The 20751-nt window shown below is 40.9% G+C and overlaps 2 protein-coding genes across 2 annotated transcripts; both read left to right on the top strand.

The window, feature by feature from the left end:
* Nucleotides 1-298: 298 nt before the first annotated feature.
* Nucleotides 299-6482, top strand: LOC109627489 (endoplasmic reticulum resident protein 27). The gene is made up of 7 exons (XM_020084018.2): nucleotides 299-465; nucleotides 1023-1108; nucleotides 2463-2600; nucleotides 2694-2810; nucleotides 3311-3436; nucleotides 4419-4616; nucleotides 6383-6482. The coding sequence occupies exons 1-7, from the start codon at nucleotides 411-413 to the stop codon at nucleotides 6422-6424; spliced, it is 762 nt and encodes a 253-aa protein (XP_019939577.2). The 5' UTR covers nucleotides 299-410; the 3' UTR covers nucleotides 6425-6482.
* A 4656-nt stretch (nucleotides 6483-11138) lies between these two features.
* bglapl (bone gamma-carboxyglutamate (gla) protein, like) lies at nucleotides 11139-12752 on the top strand. The gene is made up of 4 exons (XM_020083994.2): nucleotides 11139-11293; nucleotides 11396-11791; nucleotides 11896-11986; nucleotides 12108-12752. Exons 1-4 carry the CDS (start codon nucleotides 11233-11235, stop codon nucleotides 12208-12210), a joined length of 651 nt encoding a protein of 216 aa, XP_019939553.2. The 5' UTR covers nucleotides 11139-11232; the 3' UTR covers nucleotides 12211-12752.
* The last annotated feature ends 7999 nt before the right edge of the window (nucleotides 12753-20751 follow it).

Raw genomic sequence — 20751 nt, 5'->3', positions numbered from 1 at the left:
CATCACATGTATGTAACACACTCAGGACATTTTGAGAGCAAAGACATAAAGACAATGCTTCAAACAAGACTCGTCAAGACACGAGAAAAGATTTAATTAACAAGACCAAATGTCAACAGGACTAAATGTTTCCATATTGTGCAAACGCATACACGTTTGTCTCCTGTCGAACAGCGACACGTAGTCTTATGTCCCACCACCCAACCCTGTCAAGAACACCTTGCTGGTTCCCACGAAGCCTCCAATCACGTCTCAGGAAAGTTGCTGTGGCAGCAGGGGCTGCTGCCATGTGGCGTGAGACAGGGACAGAGCAGAGGGGACAAGAGTCAAACAGCTACAAAAGTCTTCTGACCTCTCCTGAGTTTTCTTTTGTTTTAGCCGCAGCCCGTTGGTCGGTGGAAACCTGAAACATGCTGATCACTCTGTTCCTCACCTTCCTGGTCTCCTCTGCCTTTGCAAAGAAAGGTAAATTGATTTAACTACACTTTTTTGTATTTTTTTTTTCATAATTTATCATCTTAGCTCTTCTCTGCTTTAAATGTGGAAGATGAACCTGATATGATCAGCGCTCCATAAATCAATATTCTGATTAATGATCAAACTCTGGAAAAACAAAACTTTCCCATCAGCCTCTGCTTTACTTAGGAAATTCTAGCATGCTGATAAACTAAACTAAGATTATTAATATATAAAACATGTACATTCTTAGCTTGATTTATGTATATTACAAAATGTGCCTGTTTTATTAGTTGTGCTTTCATACTGTTTCTCTACTTGAATTTTTTTTAATGTTTTACCCTTTGATCCTTCTGATCTGTATTTATATGCCTCTTTTATTTCTGTAAAGCACTTTGAACGACCTCGGTGTGTGATCATGTTCTGTACATATAGTTTTGCCTTGCCCCCCGTAAAGGGGCATAAATACCTGCGAGCATATTAACTTGCTAACATTGTGTAGACTTTTTTATTGAGACAATAACTGTGAGGTACAAACTATGCTGACCTGTGTTCTTCTTCCTCAGACACTGCTCTTCCTCAGCTGAATGACACCAACGCTGTAGAGGCCTTCATCGGCTCTGCTGAGGTGGTGGTCATCGGATTTCTGGAGGTCAGACAAAACAATCGCACATAGAGAAAAAAAAAGTCTCAACCCTGGAACTCAAATAAACCTCCAGACATTTTTTAAAGCAAGCCCACAGACACTGTTTTATGGTCTAGTTTACTATGTTAACATGCATGCGGCACACCATGATCTGACAGATTATCTTTATCTGAGTGTGAGACTGTGAGAGCTCCCAAAATACAGTGTTTGTTTGCAGCTTGGTCTCTGTGATGCCGCTCTCACAAATAGATCTCAAAGAAGGATGTATTTCCTATGGCCACACCTTTGGCAACGCTGATGCTGCTTTGAGGACTGAGGGTGGCTGGCCGCCCCACAGAGGCGAGCCCTTTGGCCAGACGCAGGGGAAGATGGCCGGCCACTCGACAGGAAATACATGCATATCTGAAGTCTTGTGGGATTGGCTCCACTGAAGCTCGCATAAACAAGAGCAGGAGCAGGGAAAAGGTTCATGGGAGGAGAGAGCAGGAGGCCACACGAGGATAACTCATGAGGATAGTTGGATCATCATACTGAAGGCTACAAGAGACCAAAATATTGATGCTGTGACTCATTGGGAATGAACACATATTACAGGCTGCAAAATAATAAAACAGAGTGCCAGAGCTCATGTAATACTCAGAAATAGACATGATTCACCTTGAATGAGTCAGCTTCCTGGTCCACTGTATTTATCTATTCCTCGTCTCCGTCTGTGGCTCCTGCACTTTTTTAGAAGGGCACCTGGTGGTGTTTGAGGGTACAGCAAAGGTAGAATACTGTATTAACATGTATATATGTCGTCTCATGCTTTTACCATCCTAATTCTATTATAGGTGTAAAACCTAATTCTAGGCATGATTAAGATTAAAACGACTTTAATAAATATTGACACAAACATTTTAAAAATACACCAAAACAGCATCTTTTACATGAAGTAAAGTTGCATAACTCTTTTCTAAACGTTACAACACCATGATGAAAAAAATTGTCAAAATTCAAGATTCAAAATATGTAAGTACTATTAACAAGATTTAATTAATGTATCAAAAATACTAACTATGCAGCAGACTGGTTCGCATCATTGTTCAAGTCTAAAAAACTTAAGTACTTTGAGTAAATGTATCTGGTTACTTTTCTTTTCCCTTATATCTCACCCTGCAAATGGATGAAGGCAAAATTTTCTTTTAAAATGTCAGTGGTTAAATGCAGTGTTGGCTAAGCAGGATATAAGTGATTTGCAATATATGTGTAATAATTAAAGAAAAACAACTTTTGGAAAAGAGTAAAAGACTATATGTGATGAGATGAGATAGTTAAACAGCTCCGTTCTGTAACTCTCTCTCTCACTCTGGTTTTTCAGGGAGAGGAGAGTCGTGGTTATAAGGAGCTTGTTGCAGCTGCAAAGCGCGTCGACTCCGTTCCTGTCGCCATTTGCACAGCGAAGGAGGTGTGGGCTGAGTACCAGCTCTCCTCAGACACCATCACCCTCTTCAGGAAGGTATTTCACAACATCACTGTTCATTATCCAACGATGATGATGTACCATCAGTTTAATGATGATGATGCTGTGGCTGTGTGTTGTGTGATTCAGGCGGATAATCACCAGGACAATCTTGTTGTCGCGGATGCCAAGAAGCTGGAAACTGATGGTCTCATAAATTTCATCAGCGTCAATGAGATCCGATATATCACAGAATACAACCAAGTGGTAGGACTGACATGTCTTCATCACTGACATATAAATACTTTGCATGGTGTTAACAGACTCTGACTTTATTCCTGTCACCTATTCTATCAAAGCCTCATTTCATTTAAACACATGCTATGATGACAAATGAAGACACAAAAATTCACTGTCCCATTAAAGCACAAGTGCTTTCTACGTTGGTGAGGACAGCTTGAATTTGACTGACAGCTCCATTTTCCCTTTAATTTGGTATCACCCGTCAGGGCGGGATTACCTATTGACCCATCATTACTCTTTCTGGTGCATAGAGATTTGTGACATCATAAATTCCCACTGTAGTCCCACCCATTTTTAACCTGACAGGTAGCCAGAGTGATTAATAGCTGTGTGTGTGTGTGTGTGTGTGTGTGTGTGTGTGTGTGTGTGTGTGTGTGTGTGTGTGTTAATGCACGTGCACATTAATCATGGTTTGTCAGTGGAAAAAGAACGTCTCCCGTCCTAACCCTCTGTTTTTCTCTCAGACGGCAGTGGGCCTGTTCAACTCGGAGGTGAAGTCACACCTCCTGCTCTTTGCCAACAGAGGGACTAAAGAATTTACTGAGCTCAAGGAGCAACTCAGAGCTTTGGCCCCTGAGTTTACAGGCAAGGTAAGAATGAAAACTAGAGTCACAGCAGGGCCATAATGTGCCTAATTATATTGACTGCAGGTCTGCAAATCTCTAATGCATTAAATTAATTTACCTCTAAAAAGTTTTAGGTCTAAGTTTATTCTTGCCTGATATGGGCATTAATATTAGTTACAAAATCTTGGCTTTTGGGAAAACAGCTGTCAAGGAGCTCTTGATTCATGATGTACAAAAAAACTCCATTATTTTAATTGGTTAAGTCATCTATATATTTTCTTTCACTTAACTGAGTCCAGACATGCAGATAATGAGACAATAGGCCAGTGGACACAGACATGTACAACCACCCATCCCATACATGTCCTCTGGACTAAACCTGTTCCGTGATCCATACATGGTCTAGCTCATGTGAACTGATTGATAGAATGTCAATCAATTGAGTATTCATTCTTTAAAGGTCCCACAGTCCCCTTATGAAACCAAATCTAATTTCACCAGATCCAGATTTTTATTTGGATCTACAAAAAATTACACACACTCATAAATACCAGTGCCCTAAACATATCAGATTTTATCATTAAGATCCATCAATTAATAATCAATGAAAACATTATAATTGTCCACAAATTTAAAGAAAGTGAAAAGAAATCCAGCATCCGCCTCCTGTTCCAGATCCACAGCAAAATGGATTGGGTTCTTTCCTTAGTCCTCCACAAAAGTTGTGGAAATCAGTGAAGCAGTTATCCTGCTCACTAACAAACAAACATTTGTTTTTCAAAGAATTCATCGATAATAATGAAGATGGCGTGACACCGAAGATGATGCTTTATTTCATATTCTTTGGTATTAAAAAACTAAAATGTAATAAATTATGCATAAACCTTGTGTATTCTTATGATATCACAAATCCAACACAACCGAATGGTTTTCATAAAACTCAAAGCAGTTTCATATCTGCAGTAACTTTCTGTACAATAGGTTAAATCATGAGTCTGTGTTCCAGTTCTTGTTCGTGCTGATTAATGGAGCCGTGAAGTCCAACTCTCGGTCACTCGGCTACTTTGGCATCAAGTCTCAAGACCTCCCACGAGTTGGCATCTACGACGGTAACTCAGACATGAAGTGGCTTCTTCCTGTAGGAGATATTTCTCCTGAACGAGTGCGGGAGTTTTGCCAGTCGTTCCTGCGAGGAGAACTAAAGGTGAGCAGTCAGGATTTGCCTGATGAGATGTTTTTGACCTGCAACATATGATTTTGATGTTTTATTGATTTCACTGAGAGGATGTAGATTAAGTTTGAAAAAGAGTGACAACGTTCATTGAATTAAAAATAAGCAGCACAGGCACAGACAAGATTTAAAAATGTACATTAAAAATTAAACAGGAATACTGCTCCCCTGGCCTTGAGGACAAAGGCCTCACCAGTGATGTAGAAGAAGAAAAGCTCTTTTTGTTGTCACAGTGAAGTAGAAGTGCCACACAAAAGACAGGAAACCTCACTCTGTCACTAATTTGCTGTGTCGCACCACACAGAGCTGCAGCCGGGTGTGACACAGTCTCAATTCAGATCACGATAGATCTGTTAAATAACTGGCACTGGATCTTTAGTGGTGGAAAAAAAAGTATCTAAATTGTTTAACTTAAAGGTAAAGTAGCAATAACACTGGAGAACTCAGTTACAGGTTAAAGTTCAGTTAGCGGTAAATGTTTTTGTGTAACTGGCAAAATTATAAACTTTACTATTCCTGTTCAACATGAAGGAAGCATTTTAATGTTGTACCTCGTTGAGGTGTCACAGGAGTGGCCATATAAATGTTGTGGAGTAAGAAATGCAATATTTCAATTTTTTTGACATTTAGTGTCAAACTAAATATACATACTAATGAAAGTATGTTAAAATTATATATCATCGAAATCATCAATCATGCAACAGCAACACAACACAAACAATGACACTGTCATTGTTTGTGTTGTGTTGCTGCTGTTTGTTTGGTTCATTTCCCTCCGGTCCAGTCACAACTTTCCACAGATTTTCTTCAAGTTCTGAACTGGAGCTTTGCCTGGAAAAGAAAAGTTTTCATTGCATTTTCCCCTTGAATGTCCCTCGGCTTTTAACCATTTGTTTACTGTGATAAATGTGGTTCCTTATTTCAGTTTTTCCCCCATCTCTCTTCTGTGCTAACTACTAAAAAATAAATATATTAATAAATAAATCAAGCTGTATAAATTTGAATAATTTGAAAGTCTGAAGCAGAGTCACCTGCAAAAGAGACCACACACAGATGAACTCGTTTTTATCCTTAGGACAATTTAAGTTTTTTATCTTACATTATTTTATCCCCAGTGTTAATTTGTTTAAAATTACATTTTATGCACTGTGTTTGTTCCTGAGGCTTTTACTTTTGCTCTTACGTTTGCTAATTTGCAAATTAAGCTGCTTCTTATTTGTGTTTTCTTTGTGTCCTGATTTCTTTATTTTCTGTACTCATCTGTATTGTAATGTGTTTGTCCAAGTTAAAATTAAGTTGAATAAATGAATGAATTACTATAATAAACATATAGGTGCAGTTAAATCCTCAATTGGAAAATTTCTTTTGTTTACCTCAAGGGGAAACTGAATCAATCTATCAATCAAATAACAATTTGTAGTCAATATTCATAAATCAGAATGTATCTCATAGGGCTTAGCAAGGTGCAGCATCCTCTGCCCTTAACCCTCAGCAAGAGTAAAGTAAAGACACCAAAAAGATTAACTGTTAATGGGAAAAAAGCCTCAGAGAGAGCCACGTCAACAAAAGAGAAAATAAATTCAGTTCAATGGCAAAGTATTTGTCTCAGTGCAAAAGTAAAACAGATACACTTGGGATAAACTTGATTGGTGACTTGACGTGGACTTGAAGTCTAATTGTTTTATATGTTCCCCAGTGCTGTTCTGTCTGCTGCAATTCATGTTAACTTTATTTTCCAGGACGTGAAACAGGCTGGAGCAGAACCCAAAACAGAGCTCTAAAACCCAACCTACAAATGTAAATACATTATTATACATTAAATACATACATAAATGAAAAGGGTGCATCTGATGTGAATTCTTTGTTCAGTAAAAAACAAGCAGACTCTGCATTCCTCTCTGTCTGTGCAGTTTCTTTCTGTTGGCACAACTGAGACAATGCAAAGTGAAGGTTTGCATGTGTGCGTGTGTCTATCATGCGTCCTCACTTATTTACCCTGTGTATGTTGTGTTTTGTCTGTTTACGAGAGTGCGAGCCCCGTCTGTGGCCCGACCACAGGTCACCGGCCGCAAGCCGTAGTGATCTGGCGCAGTTTGCTGGTCTGTCCGCGAATGTTATTGTCAGAACCACAACACAGCGACCTCAGAGAGACTGACAGAGAGCAGGCAGGGAAGATCCGACCCTGGGCAGTTAAGACACAGTAGTTAGTGGTACTTTCTCATGTGAGTCACGCTGGGCAAGGTGAGTGTGTAAATTAAGTGAGAAGCTTCATGTGTGCAGGACAAACTAACTTAAAGATCCCCTGTGACGAAGGAATCAGAGGCAGAACTCACATACAGTTCAGAAAAATTATATAAACTCAAAGTATTTAGCTATAAAATCTATAAAAGCTCTATAAAAGAACAGTAGATGGTGTGTAGGCATCAAGAGAGAAAACGTTCTGAGCAAGTCCCAAAAATATTCTCTCAAGAGGGATGGGAATGTCGAGGCCCAGACTGGGATCAGGGTAATTAGTGGTGTTGTATTGCCAAGTGGATACATCCGGCGGAACTGGGAAAGCCTGGCAGGTGGACGTTTCTCAGAGACCAGATGGAAATACACACAGTGCAACTGAGACAGACAACAGATGTGACAGTTTTACATCAATGTGTGAAATGATGGGAGTTGAAGGGTGACAGACACGACATCATCAGTGGAGTGAACTATAAGCTGCTGCCACTTCATTAAAGAGTTAGCCCCAGTCATTGCATATAACTTTAAATATGAATGTACCCTTCTACCAATCAGACAACACATTGGTATCAATGAGAAAATTTTTTCATCAATGTCCATTAATTACACCTGGGAAATCTTGGTGACCATTGAAACGCTGGTGAAGAAGCTACTGTGTGTGTTAAATTAATGATCATGAGGCCTTGATGGCTTTTCTCTAGATGTGACATGTGAAGTACTTCTCCTCCTCCTCCTCCTCCTCCTCCTCCTCCTTCATCTCCTGCTCAAACACAAACTTCTCTGTTCTCCAGAACACAGTGAAAACCACTGCAGAGCTCAATGTGCCGTTGTGCTAAACTGAGCAGCAACTTGGAAGCTCTCAGTCCCATTAAGGAAATGTCATAAATCTTCATCTAAAACTGGTCTCTAAGTAAGACTTGTCCCATAAATAAGCAGCGGGTAAACTAGGCCATAAGTCAAACTGGAGCTGGTGTTATTTATCTTTCTAAAAGATTATCATGATCCATTTGACAGAAAATTGAAATTCAGTATGCAGCACTAGATTGTGTTAAAAGGCTGTTTTACAAGTGATAAGTAAAAGTTGAGGCCTCTGGTGTGTTGGGACACCTGAACATGTGAAGACAGTAAATGTTGCTCTGTCTAGTATCAGTCTGATAAGCAGTTAGATACAGTACATACAGTATACATGTGTAACAGCACAGCAAAAAATATTTTCACATTTCATGCAAAATACACTTTTAGGTCCAACCCCCTGCACCTAAAATTTTCAAAATGTACTATCCCCTATGGAATATGTAAGTTTCAATTTTACTTTTATTGACATGCAAGAAAACCTTGATTTATCTTCAGTAACATTCTAAATATTTCACTATGTTAACAAAATAGTTCTTTCTTGACCCATTCTGAATCCTCCTACTAACTGTCATGGTAATCCATCCAGTGTTTTTTGCATAATACTGTTAACAGGCTGACAAACAACAAAAATGCAGACAGAAACAAAACATAACCTCTTTGGTGGAGATAATACTAAAACTAGAATAACACTCAGTAGTTCCCCCTCCAACGACTGTCCCCTTAAATTCAATCCACGACACACAAATGCACATGATTTTCAGATCGTGACTCGTTAGAGTCAATGTAAAAAACTAAAAAAAGACTTGTAATATTAAAAAAAGAAGAATTCACATTAGGTTGTTTTTCACACGACGTCCAGCAGTAAAATTCTTTTATTAAAACACCTTTCAATCAGTCCCCAGCACCTTAATGATGTCACACTCTGAACAACAGCATGAGAGACAGGAAACACTCTGTCTAGGCTGTGAGCTTCCACACGCACCCTGAGGTATCGTTTTTTAAAAAGTCCTGAATGCACGTCTGCAGCTGGTGATTTGAAGGTTGTTTGTTGCAGTGATATAGTGCATGTGTATCATGCGAGGGGAGAAAAGCTGGTGAGGACAAGAAAAGGAAAAATACAGTTCACTTCATCAAGCATAACAATAGAAATAGCTCCTGTTGTAGCCTCTCAGTTGGATTTGTTGTACACTTTTATGAATATTTAACCCACTGTCATTAGTCATTGTAGTGGATCTGCTGGTTGTGTTTGAGTCACATGTGACGACTCCTTTTCAGTCAGTTCCTGATGTTTCAACTAAACTCAGGATGATTATTTCCTAAACAAGATTGATGAGCTATTCTTTGTTTCGTTGTAGCGACCATCTGCACTCAGACTTGCATGATTTTATCTTTGAGACAAGCATATATCACTGACAGGATCAACCAGTGGAGAGTAGATGTTCCCAAAATGATCTGAAGGAAAGGAAGAAATCTGTGATTACAAATGAAACACAAGGAAATCCTCTCAGTTTGGGGTTTAGTATCTTGCCCAGGGACACTTAGGCACAATAAATAGGGGAGGCTGGAATCAAACTACTGACTTTCTGGACCACTCTTCTTCTTCAGGCACAAACCAACCTAATTTGCAATGAGTACATTAAGAAAGAAATCAACATAATATGTGAAGTTTTGGTGAATATAGATATATTCAAATATGGATGAACTGATTGGTTTTGACTAGCCAACAGCTTCTGAGGCATCTGTGCATTGTATTGTATAGTCTGCTGCACAGACAAGAGAATGTGTAAACCCAGTGAAAAACAGTGGGCTTTACTCATTGTCTGGATGAAGGGATTTCACTGCCAAGATACAACAACAAAAGAGTGAATGATCCAAAACGCTCCAGACTCTGTATTTCCTGCCTCTTCTGAGATGTTGTTGCAATTGTTTTCTCCAGCTGCACACTACAGTGTTTCCAAAAAAATGAACAGAGCACCAGACATTGAAATTACACGGCACGAGTTCCAAGACAAATCCCTGAAACCAGGAATAACGCTAGACTATGAAACACAAAGGACACCAAGGTCACTCTGCTGCAGCACCACCTTCCTCCCTGCAGGCCTTCATGATAAATGAAGCTGTTTTTGGGGCGCTCTGAGATAAATATACGTGGAGTGTTACATGCGCATAAATGTTTGGTTATCTAGACAGTTTTTAAGTTGCAACATGGTTTAGGTCCAAGCTGTGAACTCCAAATACCTTTTTTTCTTTTCTATCAAAAACCCACAACTGCAGCCACATTTGAACCATATCGCTCAAACAGCTACATCCAAACCCGCATGCATAAAGCTGCGCATCCAACACATGGGGTTTTCCTATATTTAGCTGTATATATGCTGAAATATATCAAGCGAGGCTGCGTGTTGGTCCGCTGGTTGGCGTTGGTAGGCCGTGGCTTCTCTGCTGGATCTGTCCGGGACCTGGAGCGAGATGGATCTGTAAATAGTGACTGACTGTGGTTCTGGTGGGACTGTGCAACATTCTAATTAAGCTCTGTCGCATAATGAGGCTCACTGCTGTTCCGTGTCACTCGATTAGTAGCTTGTGGTCGGCTCAGACTATAGTTTGGGGTTTGTGGGGGTGGGAGATCACATCTGGGGCAAGGACTGTTGTAGCATAACAGCAAGGGCACAACTAGCAGCCGTGATGTTGAGGAGGGAGCCATGCAGCGGGTCTGCCTGATTAAAACAGTTATATTTAAGGGTATTTTATGGAAGAAATAGTTTGGACCTGCAGAGGTTTGCTTCATTATTTATACTCTGGTGGACTGGTAAACAAAACGAGCATAAAATGATTGGTTTGTCTTCAGAAAATGATTGACAGACAAACGTTGGCAGTTTATGGCAAAAAATATTGTTCAGTTTACCCAATGAGCCGAAAGGAAGTATTTTAAGATTCAGTAAATCAGCTACAGGTCAACAAGTTCGTTAAAGTCGAATGTACATTTTTTAAGAGTCTTTTCTGTGTTTTTGAAAAAGGTTGTTATGCATCATGGAGAAGGGGAATCCTTTAAAGTATAAAATAACTCTTAGGTCATGTTTTCCTTTTTTGTTGTGGATGTCAAGTGAAGGTTTACATATATGCTGTCATACACACACATATATATATATACATTTACATTTAGGTTTACATACAGTTCCATGCACTGTACGTAAAGACGAGAGCCAGGAATTTTTGCGGCTGGGCAAGTCTCTGTGTGGGTGAATGAGTTCCTGGACTCTGTGCCAGGGGCAGCGTGGGTGTTTAAGGGAGATTTCATGACAAGTGGAAGCGGAAACGTTGACATTTGATTCCCCGTCCAATCAGAGGGTTATCTCCATGTGTGGGTCTGGTCTGACATGGGAGGTGGACTGCTGTATATATTGACCTCGACTTTGGGGAAAGAAACAGAACAAACCATCGAGGAAGAGCGAGCAATCAAGAAAGCAACTTGTCTGCAGCAAGAAACTCATCACCAGGCATCATGAAGACTCTGACTCTGCTCTCCATCTGCGCCCTTCTGTCAGTGTGCTGGTCCATGGGAGGTAAGGACAGACTCTCCTCATCACTGCTGTCAGTCATAATATTACCTTCTGCTATCTGCACCAAGGGGGTGTTTAACAAATGCTCTCTTCTGTGATCATCAGCTGTGGAACCAGAGGTTATCGTGGACCCTGATGCTGACACGGCTGCTGATGCTGACACGGCTGCTGATGCTGACACGGCTGCTGATGCTGACACGGCTGCTGATGCTGCACCTGCCGATTCCTCCTCCTCCTCTGAGTCCGACTCCAACTCTTCTTCTGACTCTTCCTCCGACTCTTCCTCGGCATCCGATTCCAACTCAAGCGCTGACTCTTCGGCCTCCGATTCATCCTCCTCCTCCTCCTCCTCCTCCTCAGAATCCTCTGAGTCCTCGTCATCTGAGTCTACTGAATCCTCTTCCTCTGAGTCCGCCTCCTCCGAGTCCAATTCTGCCTCTGACTCGTCTGCCTCCTCTTCCTCATCCTCCTCATCAGAGTCAGAGTCAGTGAGCACTGAGGGTATGCAAAGAAAAAAATCCAGAGAGAATCTCTGCATTGTTTACATTAAAGTTTCCAACAACAAAACTCAAGAAAGTCTAAGTTTATGATTTGTTTCCCTTCAGCTCCTCCAGTGGTTATGAAGAGAGACCTGGCTGCTGTTCTCCTGAGGAGAAGAAGAGCGGTAGGAGCCCTCACCCTTCTGCAGCTGGAAAGGTACAGCTTTTTATTCTCATTGTAAACTCAGTGAGAAACAAATACTTTATGTTGCAGAGGATAACCTCATGTTAGTTTGTTTTTATGCTGGAAAGTGACACATCCTTTAATTTCTCTCCAGCCTGAAAGAGGTGTGTGAGTTGAGCGTGGCCTGTGACGAGATGGCTGAGACCGCAGGTATCGTCGCTGCATACACCGCCTACTATGGACCTGTTCCCTTCTAAGTTAAAGACTTTTTCTTCATGTGTGAACTCTTCTCTTTGTCCTCTTTGTAATAATGGTGCAATAATCCCCTGAAATACAAAAAAGGAGCAGATCATTTTAATAAAAACGGGTTTGACCTGTGCTATAGTACTGGATGGAGGTTTTTTTAGGGACAGATCCTTGCAAATCTGACCAGCTTTAGTTGTCCAGTATGAAAAGGCATCTTCCAGGGTTTCAGAGAGCGGCACATGGAAACACGAGTCTGTAAAGTATGCAGACGCCCACAAGAATTTTAATTATTCTTTTCATCTCTCTGGTAAAAAAACAAAACAATGAATGGTGCTACAAATGCAATTGTATTGTATGTTAATATGTTAATGTTTTTATTTCATGCTTTAATTCTACACATAGTAGTTGTAGTGAGTAGTGGATGTAGTAGCAACTTCTTATAGGTACTGTAGTTTTAGTAGTGTACAGTGGTTGTTAAATGCACATTAGTTATTTGTAATGACTGTAACCACAAATTGCCTCTGAAAATAATAAATTATTTTGTGTTGTGGAATCTTTGTGTTGTTGTTAATATGTTGTGATGGTTTTAAAGCTGGTGACCTTCACTCACTTTTAACTCTGTTTTTGATCTCCACAAAATCCAGAGAGCTATGTCTGTCTCTTCAGCTGCTTAATACTCACACACAGTTACAGTGCACAGTTAACATAGAAAACAGCTCATGCTGCCACTTGAAATAATCACGGGATCCCTTGTTATAGCAAAAATATTGATTATAGTTGTTTTTGTGCTGGGTGAAATATATTCTGGATCATTAAAGTAGCCTCATCCTCTGTCTTCCTCTCTTTCATTCAGCATGAATTGTCCTTGCACGCCTCTGGCTCAGTGCTGTTCTCATATCGACCACTTAAGGGCAGTGTTTGTCAGTGAAACAAATCCAGAAGTCATAATCGTTTACACATTAGATACAAATGTGAACTGGACAAAGTTCCAGACTAATTCAGCAGGACCATGGAATTTAGTTTCAAGACTTGCAGCAGGCGATTTAAAAGGGAAATCTGCCGCACCCCCTCCTCATTTCCTAATAACAGAGGAAGAACAGTGGCAGAGGGTTTGATTTGCACAATGTTCATTTGTGTGTCTTCCAAGGATATTAAAAGGCAAAAAAATGAAAGGGGTCATATAACAAATCATACAACATATGTAAAAATATCTCTCTTAAGGCATACAAGAATAACAATAAACAATATGTTCTAACCCTGACCCATTACAAACTCATGCAGTGCTGATTACTGATTACTTGGATTACTTAGATCCTGATTTATACTTACCACCACACTGTTGGCTACACTGAACTAAAAAGTCCACACACTGTGTGTGTATGTGTGTGTTTGTGCGTGTGTATGTGTGTGTTTGTGCTTGTGCCTATGTGTGTGTGTGTTTGTGCATGTGCCTGTGTGTGTGTGTGTGTGAGTGTGTGTGTGTGTGTGTGTGTGTTGCGATGTCTCATGAGGCACACCCTGTCACATGTTGCCTGGCTAAGAGGAGCACATAGCTGTCCCCTTAAATTCTGCACCTTCACAATCAGCAGATTTATGCATAGAAAAACTAAACAAGTATGGGCCAGGGTAGAATCGATTCAATGTTAGAGTCGGGAAAAGACTATAATGTTATAATGTTCTTCAACTTTACAGGATTTTTCAACATTTTCCTCACTTTCTAAGAGAATATGTTAGATTATACTGAAAAATATCACACATATATGGTGATAAGATCTTTTAAGAACATTTTGGCTGGTCAAAATGAGATATTTTTGAACAACTTTTTTTGATGATTTGGGTTAGGGTTGTGATTAGGGTTAGGGTTAGGGTTGTAATTAGGCTTGGAGATCAAGATATTCTTGAATAACTTTTGTTCCGAAGGTCATAGAGACTTGGAAGTTGGTTCCATCTCCACTAATGTGGCTATGCCTGATCCATTGGTACCATCCCCGAGCTTCTACGACCTTTGTAAGGGTTAGGGTTGGGGTTGTGATTAGTGTTTGGTTTTTGGGTTGATATTAGGGTTAGGGTTAGGGAAGAAAACCCATTGGAGATCAAGATATTCTTGAATAACTTTTCTTCTGAAGGTCATAGAGACTTGGAAGTTGGTTCCATCTGAACTAATGTGGGTATGCCCGATCCATTGGCACCATCCCCGAGCTTCTCCAACCTTCAGAAGGGGTCAAACCACCAAATCTAAAAAAAAAGTAAAAGATATTTTTGAATAACTTTTGTTCCGAACATCATAGAGACTTGGGCATTTCAGGGTTAAGAAAGGGGAGACTGCCACGCAACCATACCTAATTTCAGCACGTTTCGAGCAATCAGCACAGAGTTATTCACTCTAAGGTGAATATGGGTTAGGGTTGCCATTAGGGTTAGGGTTGTGATTAGGGTTAGGGTTAGGGTTGCCATTAGGGTTAGGGTTAGGGAGGAGTACCCATTGGAGGTCAAGATATTCTCCAATAACTTTTTTTCTGAAGGTCATAGAGACTTGGAAGTTGGTTCCATCTCCACTAATGTGACTAAGCCCGATCCATTGGGACCATCCCCGAGCTTCTACAACCTTTGGAAGGGTTAGTGTTAGGGTTGTGATTAGTGTTACATTTTTGGGTTGTGATTAGGGTTAGGGTTAGGAATGAAAATCTATAGGAGTTCAAGATATTCTTCAATAACTTTTTTTCTGAAGGTCATAGAGACTTGGAAGTTGGTTCCATCTCCACTAATGTGGCTAAGCCCGATCCATTGGGACCATCCTCGAGCTTCTACGACCTTCGGAAATGGTGAAACCACCAAATCTAAAAAAAACAGTACGAGATATTTTTGAATAACTTTTTTTCTGAAAGTCCTACAGATTTGGGCATTTCATGATTAGTAAAGGGTAGCGTGTCACACAACCACACCGAATTTCAGCATGTTTCGAGCAAGCAGCGCAGAGTTATTCACTCTAAGGTGAATATGGGTTAGGGTTGCCATTAGGGTTAGGGTTGTGATTAGGGTTAGGGTTAGGGTTGCCATTAGGGTTAGGGTTAGGGAGGAGTACCCATTGGAGGTCAAGATATTCTCCAATAACTTTTTTTCTGAAGGTCATAGAGACTTGGAAGTTGGTTCCATCTCCACTAATGTGGCTATGCCCGATCCATTGGTACCACCCCCAAGCTTCTACGACCTTTGGAAGGGTTAGTGTTAGGGTTGTGATTAGTGTTACATTTTTGGGTTGTGATTAGGGTTAGGGTTAGGAATGAAAACCTATAGGAGTTCAAGATATTCTTCAATAACTTTTTTTCTGAAGGTCATAGAGACTTGGAAGTTGGTTCCATCTCCACTAATGTGGCTAAGCCCGATCCATTGGGACCATCCCCGAGCTTCTACGACCTTCGGAAATGGTGAAACCACCAAATCTAAAAAAAAAAGTACGAGATATTTTTGAATAACTTTTTCTCTGAAAGTCCTACGGATTTGGGCATTTCATGATTAGTAAAGGGTAGCGTGTCACACAACCACACCGAATTTCAGCATGTTTCGAGCAAGCAGCGCAGAGTTATTCACTCTAAGGTGAATATGGGTTAGGGTTGCCATTAGGGTTAGGGTTGTGATTAGGGTTAGGGTTAGGGTTGTGATTAGGGTTAGGGTTAGGGTTGCCATTAGGGTTAGGGTTAGGGAGGAGTACCCATTGGAGGTCAAGATATTCTCCAATAACTTTTTTTCTGAAGGTCATAGAGACTTGGAAGTTGGTTCCATCTCCACTAATGTGGCTATGCCCGATCCATTGGTACCACCCCCAAGCTTCTACGACCTTTGGAAGGGTTAGTGTTAGGGTTGTGATTAGTGTTACATTTTTGGGTTGTGATTAGGGTTAGGGTTAGGAATGAAAACCTATAGGAGTTCAAGATATTCTTCAATAACTTTTTTTCTGAAGGTCATAGAGACTTGGAAGTTGGTTCCATCTCCACTAATGTGGCTAAGCCCGATCCATTGGGACCATCCCCGAGCTTCTACGACCTTCGGAAATGGTGAAACCACCAAATCTAAAAAAAAAAGTACGAGATATTTTTGAATAACTTGTTTTCTGAAAGTCCTACGGATTTGGGCATTTCATGATTAGTAAAGGGTAGCGTGTCACACAACCACACCGAATTTAAGCATGTTTCGAGCAAGCAGCACAGAGTGATTCACTCTAAGGTGAATATGGGTTAGGGTTGCAATTAAGGTTAGGGTTGCCATTAGGGTTAGGGTTAGGGTTGCCATTAGGGTTAGGGTTAGGGAGGAGTACCCATTGGAGGTCAAGATATTCTCCAATAACTTTTTTTCTGAAGGTCATAGAGACTTGGAAGTTGGTTCCATCTCCACTAATGTGGCTATGCCCGATCCATTGGTACCACCCCCATGCTTCTACGACCTTTGGAAGGGTTAGTGTTAGGGTTGTGATTAGTGTTACATTTTTGGGTTGTGATTAGGGTTAGGGTTAGGAATGAAAACCTATAGGAGTTCAAGATATTCTTCAATAACTTTTTTTCTGAAGGTCATAGAGACTTGGAAGTTGGTTCCATCGCCACTAATGTGGCTAAGCCCGATCCATTGGGACCATCCCCGAGCTTCTACGACCTTCGGAAATGGTGAAACCACCAAATCTAAAAAAAAAAGTACGAGATATTTTTGAATAACTTTTTTTCTGAAAGTCCTACGGATTTGGGCATTTCATGATTAGTAAAGGGTAGCGTGTCACACAACCACACCGAATTTCAGCATGTTTCGAGCAAGCAGCGCAGAGTTATTCACTCTAAGGTGAATATGGGTTAGGGTTGCCATTAGGGTTAGGGTTGTGATTAGGGTTAGGGTTGCCATTAGGGTTAGGGTTAGGGTTGCCATTAGGGTTAGGGTTAGGGAGGAGTACCCATTGGAGGTCAAGATATTCTCCAATAACTTTTTTTCTGAAGGTCATAGAGACTTGGAAGTTGGTTCCATCTCCACTAATGTGGCTATGCCCGATCCATTGGTACCACCCCCAAGCTTCTATGACCTTTGGAAGGGTTAGTGTTAGGGTTGTGATTAGTGTTACATTTTTGGGTTGTGATTAGGGTTAGGGTTAGGAATGAAAACCTATAGGAGTTCAAGATATTCTTCAATAACTTTTTTTCTGAAGGTCATAGAGACTTGGAAGTTGGTTCCATCTCCACTAATGTGACTAAGCCCGATCCATTGGGACCATCCCCGAGCTTCTACGACCTTCGGAAATGGTGAAACCACCAAATCTAAAAAAAAAAGTACGAGATATTTTTGAATAACTTTTTCTCTGAAAGTCCTACGGATTTGGGCATTTCATGATTAGTAAAGGGTAGCGTGTCACACAACCACACCGAATTTCAGCATGTTTCGAGCAAGCAGCGCAGAGTTATTCACTCTAAGGTGAATATGGGTTAGGGTTGCCATTAGGGTTAGGGTTGTGATTAGGGTTAGGGTTAGGGTTGCCATTAGGGTTAGGGTTAGGGTTGCCATTAGGGTTAGGGTTAGGGAGGAGTACCCATTGGAGGTCAAGATATTCTCCAATAAGTTTTTTTCTGAAGGTCATAGAGACTTGGAAGTTGGTTCCATCTCCACTAATGTGACTATGCCCGATCCATTGGTACCACCCCCAAGCTTCTACGACCTTTGGAAGGGTTAGTGTTAGGGTTGTGATTAGTGTTACATTTTTGGGTTGTGATTAGGGTTAGGGTTAGGAATGAAAACCTATAGGAGTTCAAGATATTCTTCAATAACTTTTTTTCTGAAGGTCATAGAGACTTGGAAGTTGGTTCCATCTCCACTAATGTGGCTAAGCCCGATCCATTGGGACCATCCCCGAGCTTCTACGACCTTCGGAAATGGTGAAACCACCAAATCTAAAAAAAAAAGTACGAGATATTTTTGAATAACTTTTTCTCTGAAAGTCCTACGGATTTGGGCATTTCATGATTAGTAAAGGGTAGCGTGTCACACAACCACACCGAATTTCAGCATGTTTCGAGCAAGCAGCGCAGAGTTATTCACTCTAAGGTGAATATGGGTTAGGGTTGCCATTAGGGTTAGGGTTGTGATTAGGGTTAGGGTTAGGGTTGTGATTAGGGTTAGGGTTAGGGTTGCCATTAGGGTTAGGGTTAGGGAGGAGTACCCATTGGAGGTCAAGATATTCTCCAATAACTTTTTTTCTGAAGGTCATAGAGACTTGGAAGTTGGTTCCATCTCCACTAATGTGGCTATGCCCGATCCATTGGTACCACCCCCAAGCTTCTACGACCTTTGGAAGGGTTAGTGTTAGGGTTGTGATTAGTGTTACATTTTTGGGTTGTGATTAGGGTTAGGGTTAGGAATGAAAACCTATAGGAGTTCAAGATATTCTTCAATAACTTTTTTTCTGAAGGTCATAGAGACTTGGAAGTTGGTTCCATCTCCACTAATGTGGCTAAGCCCGATCCATTGGGACCATCCCCGAGCTTCTACGACCTTCGGAAATGGTGAAACCACCAAATCTAAAAAAAAAAGTACGAGATATTTTTGAATAACTTTTTCTCTGAAAGTCCTACGGATTTGGGCATTTCATGATTAGTAAAGGGTAGCGTGTCACACAACCACACCGAATTTCAGCATGTTTCGAGCAAGCAGCACAGAGTGATTCACTCTAAGGTGAATATGGGTTAGGGTTGCAATTAAGGTTAGGGTTGCCATTAGGGTTAGGGTTAGGGTTGCCATTAGGGTTAGGGTTAGGGAGGAGTACCCATTGGAGGTCAAGATATTCTCCAATAAGTTTTTTTCTGAAGGTCATAGAGACTTGGAAGTTGGTTCCATCTCCACTAATGTGACTATGCCCGATCCATTGGTACCACCCCCAAGCTTCTACGACCTTTGGAAGGGTTAGTGTTAGGGTTGTGATTAGTGTTACATTTTTGGGTTGTGATTAGGGTTAGGGTTAGGAATGAAAACCTATAGGAGTTCAAGATATTCTTCAATAACTTTTTTTCTGAAGGTCATAGAGACTTGGAAGTTGGTTCCATCTCCACTAATGTGGCTAAGCCCGATCCATTGGGACCATCCCCGAGCTTCTACGACCTTCGGAAATGGTGAAACCACCAAATCTAAAAAAAAAAGTACGAGATATTTTTGAATAACTTTTTCTCTGAAAGTCCTACGGATTTGGGCATTTCATGATGAGTAAAGGGTAGCGTGTCACACAACCACACCGAATTTCAGCATGTTTCGAGCAAGCAGCGCAGAGTTATTCACTCTAAGGTGAATATGGGTTAGGGTTGCCATTAGGGTTAGGGTTGTGATTAGGGTTAGGGTTAGGGTTGTGATTAGGGTTAGGGTTAGGGTTGCCATTAGGGTTAGGGTTAGGGAGGAGTACCCATTGGAGGTCAAGATATTCTCCAATAACTTTTTTTCTGAAGGTCATAGAGACTTGGAAGTTGGTTCCATCTCCACTAATGTGGCTATGCCCGATCCATTGGTACCACCCCCAAGCTTCTACGACCTTTGGAAGGGTTAGTGTTAGGGTTGTGATTAGTGTTACATTTTTGGGTTGTGATTAGGGTTAGGGTTAGGAATGAAAACCTATAGGAGTTCAAGATATTCTTCAATAACTTTTTTTCTGAAGGTCATAGAGACTTGGAAGTTGGTTCCATCTCCACTAATGTGGCTAAGCCCGATCCATTGGGACCATCCCCGAGCTTCTACGACCTTCGGAAATGGTGAAACCACCAAATCTAAAAAAAAAAGTACGAGATATTTTTGAATAACTTGTTTTCTGAAAGTCCTACGGATTTGGGCATTTCATGATTAGTAAAGGGTAGCGTGTCACACAACCACACCGAATTTCAGCATGTTTCGAGCAAGCAGCACAGAGTGATTCACTCTAAGGTGAATATGGGTTAGGGTTGCAATTAAGGTTAGGGTTGCCATTAGGGTTAGGGTTAGGGTTGCCATTAGGGTTAGGGTTAGGGAGGAGTACCCATTGGAGGTCAAGATATTCTCCAATAACTTTTTTTCTGAAGGTCATAGAGACTTGGAAGTTGGTTCCATCTCCACTAATGTGACTATGCCCGATCCATTGGTACCACCCCCAAGCTTCTACGACCTTTGGAAGGGTTAGTGTTAGGGTTGTGATTAGTGTTACATTTTTGGGTTGTGATTAGGGTTAGGGTTAGGAATGAAAACCTATAGGAGTTCAAGATATTCTTCAATAACTTTTTTTCTGAAGGTCATAGAGACTTGGAAGTTGGTTCCATCTCCACTAATGTGGCTAAGCCCGATCCATTGGGACCATCCCCGAGCTTCTACGACCTTCGGAAATGGTGAAACCACCAAATCTAAAAAAAAAAGTACGAGATATTTTTGAATAACTTTTTCTCTGAAAGTCCTACGGATTTGGGCATTTCATGATTAGTAAAGGGTAGCGTGTCACACAACCACACCGAATTTCAGCATGTTTCGAGCAAGCAGCGCAGAGTTATTCACTCTAAGGTGAATATGGGTTAGGGTTG

The sequence above is a fragment of the Paralichthys olivaceus genome, chromosome 8, assembly GCF_024713975.1.
Source record: "Paralichthys olivaceus isolate ysfri-2021 chromosome 8, ASM2471397v2, whole genome shotgun sequence".
NCBI classification, from domain to species: Eukaryota; Metazoa; Chordata; class Actinopteri; order Pleuronectiformes; family Paralichthyidae; genus Paralichthys; species Paralichthys olivaceus.
The sequence above is the reverse complement of the archived record's forward strand: the minus strand, read 5'-3'. Positions and strand labels throughout refer to the sequence as shown.